This window comes from Girardinichthys multiradiatus, chromosome 12 (assembly GCF_021462225.1).
Source record: "Girardinichthys multiradiatus isolate DD_20200921_A chromosome 12, DD_fGirMul_XY1, whole genome shotgun sequence".
Classification (NCBI taxonomy): domain Eukaryota; kingdom Metazoa; phylum Chordata; class Actinopteri; order Cyprinodontiformes; family Goodeidae; genus Girardinichthys; species Girardinichthys multiradiatus.
Genome location: NC_061805.1, coordinates 52,963,424 through 52,977,513, shown reverse-complemented (window position 1 = coordinate 52,977,513; position 14,090 = coordinate 52,963,424). Strand labels below are relative to the sequence as shown.

Here is a 14,090-nt window from a genome sequence, read left to right as displayed (position 1 = left end):
ATTAGTGTATATGGCGATATGATGTTGATTATTATAAGATTAGACCAGATAAGGTGATATGTTGATTCTGTAGCGGCCCATCTAACAGAAGATTTAATGCTAGACATTTATCAGAGTTTATTTAAATTACAGGTGCTTCATATAGATAAGAGATTCGGTTGGGTACCTGCCCATGTAGGTATAAAATGGAATAAGGGAGCAGACAAGATACTCACGTGGAAAAAATCGTTGGTACCAGTCGATTAATGAAAGAAAAACCCACAACGGTCACAGAAATAACTTGAATCTGACAAAAGTAATAATGAATAAAAATTCTATGAAAATTAACAAATTAAAGTCAGACGTTGCTTTTCAAATATGCTTCAACAGAATTATTTAAAAAAATAAATTCATGAAACAGGCCTGGACAAAAATGATGGTAGCCCTGAAAATAATGTGACCAAAGGGACGTGTTAAATCAAGGTGTGTCCATTAATTAGCATCACAGGTGTCTCCATTCTTATAATCAGTCAGTGGGCCTGTATATAGGGCTACAGGTAGTCACTGTGCTGTTTGGTGACATGGTACCAGACTCAACATGGACCAGAGGAAGCGAACAAAAGGGTTGTCTCAGGAGATTAGAAAGAAAATTATAGACAATCATGCTAAAGGTCAAGGTTATAAGACCATCTCCAAGCAGCTTCATGTTGCTGTGACTACAATTGCACATATTATTCAGAAATTTAAAATCCATGGGACTGTAGCCAATGATCCTTGGGTTTGGTGGTATAATGCAGTTGTACTGCCATAATAACAGTCATTTGCATCCATTGAAATTTAACTAAGCAATCACTGAGTTCTGACAAAGGAAGTTGAGTCACTGGTGTAAAAACATTTTTTGAGACATTGAAAAAAAAAAAACAGCATGGGAAAGCAACACATATGCAAAGATTTTGCAGGGGCATGGTGGAGTCATGTAATTTGACCTATTGGAAGCATATATATAGTAAAGAGAATTGGCCCAAGTACTGAACCCTGTGGTACTCCACAATTAACCCTGGAGTTTAAAGATGATTTATCATTTACATGAACAAACTGGAATCTGTCAGACAGATAAGATTTAAACCAGCCTAGCGCTGTTTCCCCTGATCCCTACAACATATTCCAGCCTTTCTAAGAGAATATTATGGTCGACTGTATCAAATGCAGCACCATGTTCCATCATGGTGTGGGGTCGGCGGTCCGGTTGTGGGTGCGGTGCTGGGTGGGGTCTGCCCTGTTGCGCCGGTGGGCGGGGGTGGCGCTGCGCAGGGCCCTTGCCTTGCCGTTGCGGCGCACTGTGTGGTGGGGGAGCGGGGTGCGGCGGGGATTCTTAGAGCGGGGCTGTGTGTGGAGCTTGCGCCACACACGCCAAGAGAGCAAAGCGGTCATCAGAGCAAAGGGAGTCTGTTTGGAAGAATCTGAAATACTACGTGATCCCATGTATATTCTTCATAGTTTTGTTGACCTTTGGTGAGAATCTACAATGTAAATAGTCATGAAAATAAAGAGAAAAGAAACACAGAAAGATTTTATACAAAATCTGAAAAATATAGGAATATATTATAGGATTTTTTTATATGATATAAAGTAATCCCATCTAACATAGTTTAGGCTACATACTCCGATACAGCAGGTGGCGGTACGCACCTTAGTCATGGATGCAATCTATCAAAACAACAAGAAGAAGAAGAAGGAAAAAAGATCACGTGTTTCCGACGTGTTGCCGCCACTGAGTGGAACCCCTATGTTTATGTTGCTAATAAAGTTAGGTAAAAAAAAAAAATAGGACAGTAACCGGAAGTAATCCACAGCTTCCTGTCTGTTACTGTAGAGTCAAAACAGGGCAATCCATGCTAGTGGTTCTGAGCAACCAGAACCGAATCCGACCTAGGAAACGTCGAGACGGCGTTTCTTGTGCCGCACTGCTTGATGGGTAAAATGCTAACGACTGATCGGCGGTGATTGGTGGAGACAGAGAGACACACACTGGCAGGGTAGCAGAGACAACTGGTCCAGGTAAGCTGCTGCAGCTAGAATTCGGCCCAGTTCTTAAGGCAGAACTGTAGTCCACTTGAGTCCTTTAGAACCTGAAGATCCACGTCCAGTGACGAAGGAAGGAGAACACCTGAACACTCAGGTAGGCTCAGACGTTCATCCAACCAGCATCATCATTAGGACTCAGGAAGGACACGAGGACTAGGGTTCTAGCAGGTTCTGATCTTAAATAGGTGTCGTGACTAGGTCCGTATCCCCAACAGAATCTGCATCCCTGAGTCGGGAGGAAGAGCGGAACCAGTTGTTTCCCCCTCAGTTCTAACCAACTAGACCTGGAAGTAGTGAAGTTTTGCTTTAGTTAAAGATGAGGTCGTTGGTTAATCGTTCAGTTAGTGGTTTGTAACAGAAAATGACGTTTTTATTGTTGTTCTTAGATTGGATCAGACGTGAACAAACCGACAGCGTTGACCTAATAAGAGGATAATCACGTCAGTATAAAGTCCATTCATAAAAACATTAAGGCTTGATAAACCACATTCTCAGCATGTAAACTGATCTGAGATCATTTCTGGATGTCTGCTGATAACAAAAATACACCTTTCTGAGTATCACTGAACACTTGTCTACTTTATTCTTTTAAAACACATTTTTGTTGCCAGATCCATCCTATGAAATAGATCCCAAATGTAAAACAATAAAGTTAAGCCCAACATGATTCAAAGCCCTGGTGATTTTAATTGGTAGGAAACAAGGCAGGTGTAGTTCAAAATATAACAATGTATTAGAAGTAAATATAAATAAAATGGTATGTAGAAAAGTATTTGTAGTCTTCTCAATAATCAGTGGAGAAACATTTACTGATGTTGAAGGACTGAAGTGTTAACCAGCTTTTCCACTGATGCTTCAACATTTTCCTTCAGAGCACAGAGTCATTCAGGCTGGAGGTCCTCCTTGCCATCACCATAATCTTCAACACAGTGTCTGTTCCAATATCTTCATTCTAACATTCATATTTCAATTCAAATCAGTTTATTTCTATAGCTCCAATTCACAACACATGTCGACAAAATATAAACATTTACACAGACTCAGCGTATGCCACAGGCGCAGTGCATGTTGAACTGAAGCAATGGTTGAGAACAGGGTTTAGGACAGCAGGACAGAAACCCATCAAGCATGAACAGGAAATGAGAAGGTTGGCTGAAGCATTGAATTCAATTCAATTATATTCAGTTTATTTCTATAGCTCCAATTCACAACACATGTCGTCTCAAGGTTCTTCACAACAGTCAGGTTCATACATTCCTATTAATCGTAACCATTGAACAGTTCAGTCAGATTCAGTTATTTATTCAAATTGGATAAAAAGTTTTTCTATCTAAGGAAACCCAGCAGATTGCATCCAGTCAGTGACTTGCAGCATTCACTCCTCCTGGATGAGCATGTAGAGACAGTGGACAGTCACTGGTGTTGACTTTGCAGCAATCCCTCATACTGAGCATGCATGTAGCGACAGTGGAGAGGAAAAACTCCCTTTTAACAGGAAGAAACCTCCAGCAGAACCAGAACCAGGCTCAGTGTGAGCGGCCATCTGCCACGACCGACTGGAGGTTTGAGAGAACAGAGCAGAGACACAAAGAGAACAAAGAAGCACTGATCCAGGAGTACTTTCTATGGGAAGGAAAAGTAAATGTTAATGGATGTAGCTCCTTTAGTCGTTTCATCTAGAAAGAAAGAACAGATAAACTCTGATCCAGTTTTCAAGGTTAGAGTCTGAAAGAGAGAACATAGAGTTAGTTACAGTAGAAGCTCAGTCAGTAGCCATGTCTAGGAGAGAGAAAGGGTTAAACACTAAAAGACAGGGCCATGTGGATCATCGGTAGAAGGTGAGCATTAAGTTGTTACCAGCAGAAGCTCGGACGATGCCCCTCTCTAGAAAGGTGTCACAGGTAGACACAGAGCCAGGCCAGGTGTAGCTTCTAGGAAGAGAAAAGAGAGAACAAAGTTAAAAGCTGAAATAACAGCAAATAATGCAAAATTGGAGAGTAGTATGAGAATGTAGCGAAGAGGGTGAAAGTGGTCGTTATGTCCTCCAGCAGCCTAAGCCTATAGCAGCATAACTACACAGATAGTTTCAGTTCAGATTATTTAGTTAAACGGCGCTTATTTACAACAATGTTGTCTCAAGGAACCTCACAAAGGGTCCCACTGGTGGTCTTTGTTATACTAAAAACCACAAGGATTGGGATACCTCTCTCTGTCAGACTGATTATAACCATTGGAAAACAGAAGGGGTCATACAGGTAGCAGAAATGGAGGGTGTGTTTGCACCTCAACCATAACTGAGCTGGTTTAGGCTAAACCTGACTCCCCCTTACTCCAACCAACAGGGAGGGAAGAAGACTTCCTCCCTGATAAACTAAGTCACTCTAACTATAAGCTTTATCAAAAAGGAAAGTTTTAAGCCTAGCCTTAAAAGTAGACAGGGTGTCTGCCTCACGGACTAAAACTGGGAGCTGGTTCCACAGGAGAGGAGCCTGATAACTAAAGGATCTGGCTTTTGAAGTGGGTGTGTAGTGACCAAACCCACTTCAAAGTTCTGACCGATCACACAGTAGTTAGCCAACACCACTCAAGAACAAAAGTACTGTCCAGAAAATGTGTCAAAACCGAGCTGCTGAGTCTGGTCAGGTCCTAATGCTGGACGGAAATGCTGACCGGACCTGCAGATTAAACCAACAGAACCAGCAGCACAGAGACAGAATATTACCAGAAGCAACCACAGGAGGACTGCCACATACCATTGTACTCTCACCTGTCTGTCTCTCACCTGTCTGTCTCTCACTTGTCTGTCTCTCACTTGTCTGTCTCTCACCTGTCTGTCTCTCACCTGTCTGTCTCTCACCTGTCTGTCTCTCACCTGTCTGTCTCTCACTTGTCTGTCTCTCACCTGTCTGTCTCTCACCTGTCTGTCTCTCACCTGTCTGTCTCTCACCTGTCTGTCTCTCACTTGTCTGTCTCTCACTTGTCTGTCTCTCACCTGTCTGTCTCTCACCTGTCTGTCTCTCACCTGTCTGTCTCTCTGTCCTCCAGACATGTCTGACAGCTTGTCGGCTCAGAGGGACAGGATCCAGAGACAGGTGGAGGAGCTGGAACGCAGTCTGGATGTGACTCAGAATGAGCTGGACCTGCTGAGCAGTGAGACAGGTACTTGTCTGTCTGAGGTTCTGTTCAGACCCGGTATTAAGACCCGGTATTAAATCTGTCCTCAGTGACCCCACCTCGGCAGCATCTTTACAGAAGATAAAGATACAGATGGGTCACAGAGCAGGTTGCTAGCTGCACCATCAGAACCTGAACAGGTCTGCTGATGTTTCTGTACCAGCTCAGATCCACTCGATCTGCTAGAGAGCAGAATCCATAGTTCCATCAGTCACAGTAAGTTGTTCTGTTGCTGAAGCAGCAGTGTTGAGTGCATCCCGCAGAGGTTTAGATGTTGTTCTGGGTTCTTGTGGAACGGTTCTCCACTGTTCCATGTTTCCTGTCTTTGTGGATCATGGTTCTCAGGGTGGTTCTCTGGTGTCCCGAAGCCTTAGAAATGGATCTGTAAGCTTCTCCAGACTTTGTTTCTGGCCTGTTCTTGAAGCTCTTTAGATCGGCACACAGTTTGTTGCCTTTTCAGATCCTTTAGTCTACTTCATGCTGCCAGACAGGTTCTGTGATTCTACGGTCCTGGTAGTAATCAGGTCTGATTGTGGCTGTGAAATTAATTCATGATTTAACAAGAGCATAATTCTATTTTTCACACAGGGTCCAGTTGGTTTGCGGAGCTTTTGTCCCTGATTAGATGATTTCTGTGAGCTCAGGTTCTCTCTGTCTAAAGATCTGAAACGTTTAGGAGGACTTCCATGGGTTGCTTTAGATCATCCAGCAGCAGTGACGGTTTGATCAATTCTGTATTTTAACTGAGAGCCATCAGGTAACTCTGCTGCTGGGAAGGTCCCTCAGTGTCTCCAGACAGACTGATGAAGTAACACCTCTGAAGATGGTCTGAGGAGCCCGTTTGGGTCATTTAGGATGGATGTTGGTGCCAGGTGGGAACAGGGTCGGTGTCCTCTCTGATGTTGTGTCTCTGTACTTAGATGATGGATCAGAAAATGAGGACGAGCAGGACGAGGTTGGACAGGTAAGACAGAGTAGCGAGCAAATCACAGTGTAGCTCTGATACCCCACAGAGGTTCTAACGGGTCAGTGTGTGTATGTGTGTGTGTTCAGAGTCCAGCAGACCTGTTGGCTCAGAGAGAGAAGATCCAGACAGAGATTCAGAACCTGCAGGACATGTTGGGTTCCCACAGTCCAATCAGTGTGTCCAGTAATGACAGCAGCAACTCCAGTGACGAGGTCGGTACCTATCGGGTCAGTGGTTGGGTTCATGAGTGTCCCCCTCAGGTGTGACTTTTACTCCTGGTGTGTTTTTGTCCACAGAGTGACGTTGGCCTGTCTCCGTCTGTGGACTCTTGTCTTCAGCTCAACCTCGTCTACCAGCAGGTTGTTCAAGAGACGCTGGACCACCTGGAGATACTCTTGACTCATAACCAGGAACAGCAGGTGAGGACCGACCCCCCAAGTGGTCCAGTTGTGGCCCGGATGCAGGAACTACACACAGGCACCCAGAACATCTTCTAAAGAAACAGAGATGGCCTGACCCAAACACCAAACTCTAGTTTGCTACATCTGGCCCAAACATAACAAACCCAAATTCAAATGCAACCTAATGGTCTCATCTGGCCCGGTTCTAGTGCCGACATATTGTGCCATATTTCAAACTAAATGCTGATTGGTAACATGGGCTAATTCTGGCTGTAACCCGCCCAACAACTGGCATGCTTGTGTCTGGCCCACTTGAGCTGACCTGTATCCAGAACTGAGTCGCCCAGATAAGGTCCACATCCCTCTGCTCAGTGACATTTCTGCCTGCAGGGGGAGCTAAAGGCTCAGATTTCTGGACCAGTCAAAGAGTCCGCCAGAGACTGTCCCACCTCGACCAATCAGCATCCATCCAAGATGTTCCTGGGCAGCTTCCTGAAGCCGTACTTCAAGGACAGACTGACAGGACTGGTAACACACACACACACACACACACACACACACACACAGATACAGTGTTAGCAGTTGACCAATGACACACTGTGTGGTTCTGACCAGGGTCCTCCAGCCAATCAGGAGGCTAAGCTGAAGGCTCTGAAGGTCACAGGATGCCTAGATGACAAGAAGCTCCGAGTGAGAAGATGTAGGTGGAAAACCCGGTTCTGATTCAACTCCTCAAATAAAATGAGTGATTCTGATGTACCCTCTCTAAAACTAATGTATTAGAAATGTGACCCGGCCAGGTTCTGATGTGGTTCTAATTAAACCTGCCGCGTTTCTGATACGTGTGACATGGGCTGGTTCTGTTCTGAACTGGTTCTTTAATAAACTGTCTCTGTTCAGGGGAGAGCTGGCACAAGACTCTACTGATCCACTCGGTGACCAGAGACCGCCTGAAGAGACTGATGCAGCCCAAACTGTCCAGGTACCAGAACCCGCTCTTCTTGGTCCTCTGTTGGAGTTGGATGGTCTTTATTGTCTCTGTGTGTCCCTCAGGCTGGACTTCTTGACCAAGAAGCTGTTCTCAGCTCAGGAAGCAGACAGACAGCAGCTCACGGAGCAGATAGACAGCTTGGAGAAAGAGATCCAGCTGCTGAGGTGAGACGGGCCTTAGAGAGAGACCTGGTCTTGTTGGGCTGGAGTAGGAGACTTTGACAGAGGACAGACATGGACCGAGAGCTTGATGGATGAACCTTAGAGCTGATCATCAAACGGTAACTTCTGTCTGGTTCTGTGCTCTGATTGGTCAGGAAGAAGAGCGAGGAGGAGCTTATTGGTGAGAGATATGAAGAACATGATTGGCAGAAGATCTCAAACATCGATGTAAGTAACTAAATAAACCAACCAGTCGATCAGGTGGTCACTCCGCTCAGGTCTACTCCTCTTCCTCAGTTTGAAGGGACAAAGGATGCAGAAGACATACGCTTGTTCTGGCAGAACTTCCTTCATCCATCCATCAACAAGACTCCCTGGAGTAACGAGGAGGTGCAGCAGCTAAATGAAATCTGCAGAAGAAACGAGGAGAGACGCTGGGAAAGAATCGCAGAGGAGTTGGAGGTGAGGAGCTGTGGACCAAGGGTTGAGGGAGAAGCGACATCTGTCTCACTTCCTCTCTCTGTGACCCCCCCCCCCCCCCATGTCTCACAGACGGGGAGGACGGCCTTCATGTGTCTCCAGATGTTCCAGCGTTATGTCTCCAACTCTCTGAAACGCAGCAGCTGGACTCCAGAAGAAGATGATCAGCTCAGAGAACTTGTCCAGAAGATGAGGATCGGAAACTTCATCCCTTACACGCAGAGTAATGACATCACGCTGTGACATCACGCTGTGACATCACTCCCTCTGTCTGGGTCTCTGATCGGTCCTTCTTATCTGCTTTCAGTAAGTTACTTCATTGAAGGTCGTGAGCCGACTCAGCTCATCTACAGGTGGAACCAGGTTCTGGACCCGAGCCTGAAGAGAGGCCCGTGGACCAAAGAAGAGGACCGGGTATGAGTCCGTCTTAGTTGGAGGAAGGACCCAGATCTGCTCCATCTTGGTTCAGCAGCGTTGAATGATTCTGGTCTCCACCTGTTTCATGCTCTGTCTCCTTCTCTGTCCAACTATCTGTCTCTTCAGCTCCTGCTGCAGGCCGTGTCTTGTCATGGGGAGAAGTGTTGGTGGAAGGTCCGGTTGGAAGTTCCTGGACGCACGGACTCGGCCTGCAGAGACCGGTGAGAACCTGCAGGAGGACAGAGTGTCTAGGTGCTCCTCAGTGAACCTCTGACTGTGTCTGTGTGTGCAGGTATCTGGACTGTCTGAAGAAGAGCATAAAGAAAGGACCATTTGAGAGACATGAGGTGGAGCTGCTGAAGGAGCTGGTGGAGAAACATGGAGTTGGTGAGGTTCTGATGATGATGATGATGATGATGTTCTGAATCAGCCGCTGAGAGGATGTGAGCCGAGTGTCGGTGTGTTTCAGGTCGCTGGGCGAAGATCGCCGCAGAGATCCCTCATCGCTTGGATGCTCAGTGTATGAGACAGTGGAGGAAACTGACCCGATGTTCTGCTCAGGTACTGTCCTCATCACTGCTGGGTTTACTGAAGTCCAAGAGCTTAGCTTGATAATGCAGGAATTGCTGGGAAATCAGACTTTCTAATGTCTAACAGAAGATCAGAAATGTTCATTCAGAAGATCAACCCCAGTTCTGAAGGAGCCTTGTTCTCAAAGTTCTCAGTCAGGTCTTCTGCTGCTAGGAGCTCACTGCTGAACAGAACTAAAACTGAATCATTCTGACGCTCAGTGAATGCATCATGGATGCATCATGGATACATCATGGATGCATCATGGATGCATGAAGATGTGATCATCTCCATTTCTCTGACAGGACAGGAAAAGGAGAACCAAGAAGACCCGCAAGTCGCCAGCAGCAGTAGGAGGAGAAAGGAAGAGGACAGCAGCTGCCAAAGCCAAAATCCGGAGAAGAATCTTGAACATCAAAAAGGAAGAAGAGGAGCAGATGACTGAGGAGGAGGAGGAGCAGCAGGAGGAAGAGGTGGTGCAGTACATGGACACTGATGAAGACTCTGAGAAGAACGTGGACAAGAGCATGGAGGAGGAGCAGGAGGAGTACACCATCCCCCCAATGGAGGAGTGGATTCCAGTTGAGAAGACACAAACCTCCACCTCCCTGAACTTTAAGCCAGTGGAGCTCCCTTCTTCCTGCGATGGTCCAGACGGGAAGTTGGTCCGCTCCACCGTGCTGGAAAGGTCCGGACCTTCCGTCATCACCGGACCTCCTCCCAGAGAGCTGTCCTGGGAGGAGCGCCACAGCTCTTCTGCCATGTTGATGGCGTCATACGAGGAGCTGCATCTCCACCTGAGCTCCATGAAGAAGAAGTTCAGCACCCCCCGACAGAAGGGGAGGCCGCCGCCCTCCCACAGCCGGGAGCTGGAGTACGAGCTGCAGGCCGCCGTCATGCCGTGGATCGGGAACCTGCTGATCCCCAAAACCCGGAGAAAGACTGCTGCAGATGAGCTGAGGGAGCGAGGGGAGAAGAGCGGGGTCTCCACCTCCTCCATCTTCCTGCCGCTCCTCCAGGCCATGAACGTGGACACGCTGGGCTGCAGGGAAATGATTGAGCAGAGGAAGAACAAGGTGGACCTGCTGGCCCCGCCTGCTGCTCCGACCACCAGCACCATGCTGGGTCCAAAACGCGTCTCAGAACTCCTGAAGAAAATGGGGAGCAGGAGGACAGAGCAGGAGGAGGACAATCAGCGCAGACTGATGCTGCAGCAGCTTGAGGAGGCTCTGCAGGAGAAACACAGGCAGAGGGGGCCGATCCTGCAGAGGCCACCTCAAAGCCAGCAGCTCCTCTTTCAAGGTCCTCCTCAAAGCCAGCAGCTCCTCTTTCAAGGTCCTCCTCAAAGCCAGCAGCTCCTCTTTCAAGGTCCTCCTCAAAGCCAGCAGCTCCTCTTTCAAGGTCCTCCTCAAAGCCAGCAGCTCCTCTTTCAAGGTCCTCCTCAAAGCCAGCAGCTCCTCTTTCAAGGTCCTCCTCAAAGCCAGCAGCTCCTCTTTCAAGGTGCTCCTCAAAGCCAGCAGCTCCTCTTTCAAGGTGCTCCTAACAGGTTTCCTCAGGTGTTTCCTCAAAGTGTCCTCCTTCCTGCTGCTTCCATCTACATTGCTCCTGCTGGAGCGTCTCTTTCTGTACCTCCTAACCTTCTGCTGCCAAACTCCCAACCAACCTTCATCCCTGCTGTTGGGACTAGTGCTGGTATGGGCGGGGCTAATGCAGGTGTGGACAGGAATAGTGAGGGAGGGACTCCAGCACCTGCTGATGGACTTCTTCCAGGTGACTCTGAGCAAGGAGGAAAGCTCCAGGAATCCTGTCAGGAGGAGGAAGCAGTTCTGGATTCTAAGGTAAGGTTTAAAGTCCTATTTGCAGAAGAGGTTTCACATTTAAACTGTGGAGTTAAACAGCCGGAACCAGGAAACGGCTCCAGGTGATCCTACCTGTTTATCTGGACCTGCAGCTCCAGTCTGTGGTTCTGCTGAGGTCTTCCACTAAGGATCTTTGAGGTCAGGATGTTCTTGTGATTTGTTGTTCTAACTTCTCTTTGGTTCTTCTTTCAGCCTAAATCAGTGACTACAGCATGTTCTCCAGAATCGGATTTGATAAAGGAACCGGAACCTGTTGGCTCAGTTCGTCCCTATGCAGGAGTTAGCTCCTCCTTCTCACTCCTATCTGCGGCTCCTTCTGATCCTCGGGTTCCTGAAACATCACTCTCACCTTCTTCCACTGATCCGCTCACCTCCACAGAAACCACCGTTCATCAGAGTGGAGGCAGAAAGAGGAGGCGGGTGGAGGTGGGCGGGGCAGGGACAGGTGTGATCCAGGACGGGAAGAGACTTCGAAGGCTGACTCCGAAGATCAGGGAATCCAAGGAGGTCCAGGTGAGGGTGGAGGTTCGGGCTGCAGGTTTTTGATCAGTGATCTCAGTTTCTTCTGAGGGAACCAAACTGAGGTCAGACTGGATCACTGGGACAACAACTGGGACCAGAACCCGGCTCTGGTTCAGATTTACAGTTTAGTCAGACGATGAGTCTTTGAGCTCTGAAACTTCCTTCATGTTCCAGAACAAAGCTGCTGACATCAGAATGGGATGAAAATTCAGGTCCACCTCTGATTGGTCAGGACTTCAGTCTGATGCTTTTCTGTTTCTGTTTCCAGGCAAAAGGGAAGAACAAGAGAAGCTCCGCCTCCTCGCCTAAGCAGAGCCGTGCTCGCAGGTCTCATTCGAAGAACAGCGCCATTTGTCCGGCTCCACCCCCGAATAAGACCACAGGGATTTATTTACTTCCTAGTCAGTCCATGTGGGTCATGACCTCGACTGGGCCCGTCCCTTTGGTTCAGGCTCCACCCCCTGCCCTACAAGTGAGGGTACCAAACAATGCACTGCTAGCTTCTCAGGCCCCGCCCACCCTGACAGCAGGAAGCTCACAGCTTGTTGGATTAAATCCAGCTGCTACAACAGTCCTTAATGAGCCCCGACCCTCACCTATTCTACCCACCTGTAATTTTAGGCCCCTCCTCCCAACGATTATCCAATCACATGATCTCAACCCTACCTCGTCACTCCTGCCTCCCCCTAAGATTGTGCTGCCTTATAAAGGTGTGGTCAAGGTGGACCCAATGAAGCCTCCTCCCCTGCGGAGGGTCGGAGTGCACTTTGACTCCACCCTGTTGTTCCTGGAGCCCCCTGAGGCCGTGCATGATTGGCTGAGCGGGAAAGGAGGCGTGGCCATACCTGGAGCGAGGTCTGCCCTTCCCTACTTGCCGCCATGTGTCAGCACTCTGAGCACGCTCAGTGCACTTTTGCAGGCCCAGAAGTCTCTGACAATGTCGTCTCTGCAGCTCTTGAACATCACAGACAAACATCGATGCCCCCGAACCCCTCCTGACCCGACCCACTCTGCCTCAGACGAACCCGTCTCTGAACGCAGCACAGCTGAGGAGCAGCCAGGTAGCCCTTCAGACCCACTGTAAACCATAGTGCTTAGCTCAGACAGCTCAGGTGTGTTTGTTTTCTCTCTGCAGACCAGCAGGAGGAGCAGGTGAAGATTGTGCGTCAGCTGGTGGCGGAGCGTTTCTCCTCAAACCCCGCCTACCAGCTGCTAAAGGCCCGCTTCCTGTCATGCTTTACTGTCCCTGCGCTACTGGCTACCATCCACCCAATCACCAATAAGAAGCCACACTGTTCAACCAATCAGGAGGAGGAGGACGAGGATGAGGAGCTGGAGTTGGAGCTGAAAAAAATCCAGGAGAGAGGAAGGAGGAGGAGAGCGGAGGTGAGTCCAGACAGGTAGAGCTGCTGCACCATAAACTGCCACCAGATGTCAGTATTTCACCACTGACTGAACATAAAGTCAGACTTTAAAAAGAACACCTGACAGAAGGTTTAACATCATCTGAGAAGGTTCTGATCAAATCCAGTTCTGGATCAAACTCAGTCTTCTTTCTTCTGCAGAGATCTTTGCTGCTGTCTGGCGACTCTGCAGCTTCAGCCAATCACTTCTCAGGGATCTGCATCATCAGCAGGCCCAGTGCCAGTCCAGACCCGGTTCTTCCGAAGCAACTGCTGGAAACTGAGCAGGATCAGAATACTGCAGATCAGAACCAGTCCACGCAAACTGAACCAAATCAGACAGTCACAAACCAAAGCCAGCCTGTGGAAACTGGATCAGATCGGAGTCCTACATTTCAGAACCAATTCATGGAACCTGGACCAGACCAGATTGTTACAGAACAATGAAACGGGTTCTTCTACTTGTGACTTTATGTTTCAAAGCTGAAAAAAGGCTGAAAGTTCAAATGTTTAATGTTATAAAGTAAGTGAACCCTTGTTGTTTCAGCTTCAGGTGAGTTTTCTGTGACTGAGAAGGAAATCCCAGAACATCTGGGATGTAACTGGGAGACGTTGGAACGGGTTGGTGTGGAGCTGAGATGCATTCAGGGACACTGGGTTAAACTAAATATGCTGCATTAAAACATGTTTGAAGTTGCTGCTCATGGTCATAAAATGTTTGAAGTTTTATAAAATTATTTTCTAATTAAAGTCTTTCTGTGAAAACTTCCAACCAATCTACTCTAATCTTGTAACTTACATAAAGGTTTCCGGCACTCTGGACCTTAATGTCAAGCTGACCTGGAGAGCTGCAGGATGTAATAATTCTTCCCATCTGGACTGATCCTGAACACGGCTACTTTCCACATGCAAAGAACATTTCCTTATCTAAACTGTTCTTGAACTGGGTCTGTGTGCTATTTGGGAATGAACTCTTTGTTCTCCCACAGCGTTGCCAGTGGTTGTTTGTGGTCCAATCACCTCATTATGTTAAACAGGTGAGGCACCCACAGATAAGGTGTTCTTAATTATTCAAAGTTTC

The 14,090-nt window shown here is 47.7% G+C and overlaps 1 protein-coding gene across 5 annotated transcripts; it reads left to right on the top strand.

The window, feature by feature from the left end:
• Nucleotides 1-1,369: 1,369 nt before the first annotated feature.
• snapc4 (small nuclear RNA activating complex, polypeptide 4) lies at nt 1,370-13,781 on the top strand. 5 transcript variants are annotated; one of them, XM_047381595.1, is made up of 22 exons: nt 1,380-2,037; nt 5,110-5,223; nt 6,159-6,202; nt 6,292-6,417; nt 6,502-6,624; nt 6,997-7,134; nt 7,222-7,306; nt 7,507-7,588; nt 7,660-7,761; nt 7,914-7,986; nt 8,056-8,220; nt 8,311-8,461; nt 8,546-8,652; nt 8,782-8,876; nt 8,948-9,042; nt 9,125-9,216; nt 9,531-10,725; nt 10,759-11,063; nt 11,277-11,597; nt 11,875-12,667; nt 12,742-12,992; nt 13,172-13,781. In XM_047381595.1, exons 2-22 carry the CDS (start codon nt 5,112-5,114, stop codon nt 13,454-13,456), a joined length of 4,740 nt encoding a protein of 1,579 aa, XP_047237551.1. In that variant the 5' UTR covers nt 1,380-2,037; nt 5,110-5,111; the 3' UTR covers nt 13,457-13,781. The 5 variants fall into 5 exon arrangements, 4 of the variants coding, with proteins under 4 accessions (XP_047237551.1, XP_047237547.1, XP_047237550.1 ...); XR_007040631.1 differs by lacking the exon at nt 13,172-13,781 and having other exon boundaries at nt 1,370-2,037; nt 9,531-11,063; nt 11,875-12,461; nt 12,559-12,667; nt 12,742-12,772; XM_047381591.1 differs by having other exon boundaries at nt 9,531-11,063.
• Nucleotides 13,782-14,090: the final 309 nt, after the last annotated feature.

Coding starts and splice junctions, on each gene's coding strand:
- snapc4 (XM_047381591.1), top strand. CDS start 5,112: ATGTCTGACAGCTTGTCGGCTCAGAGGGACAGGATCCAGAGACAGGTG. Junction 6,203..6,291: donor AGCAGGACGAGGTTGGACAG/GTAAGACAGAGT, acceptor GTGTGTGTTCAG/AGTCCAGCAGACCTGTTGGC. Junction 7,589..7,659: donor ATGCAGCCCAAACTGTCCAG/GTACCAGAACCC, acceptor TGTGTCCCTCAG/GCTGGACTTCTTGACCAAGA.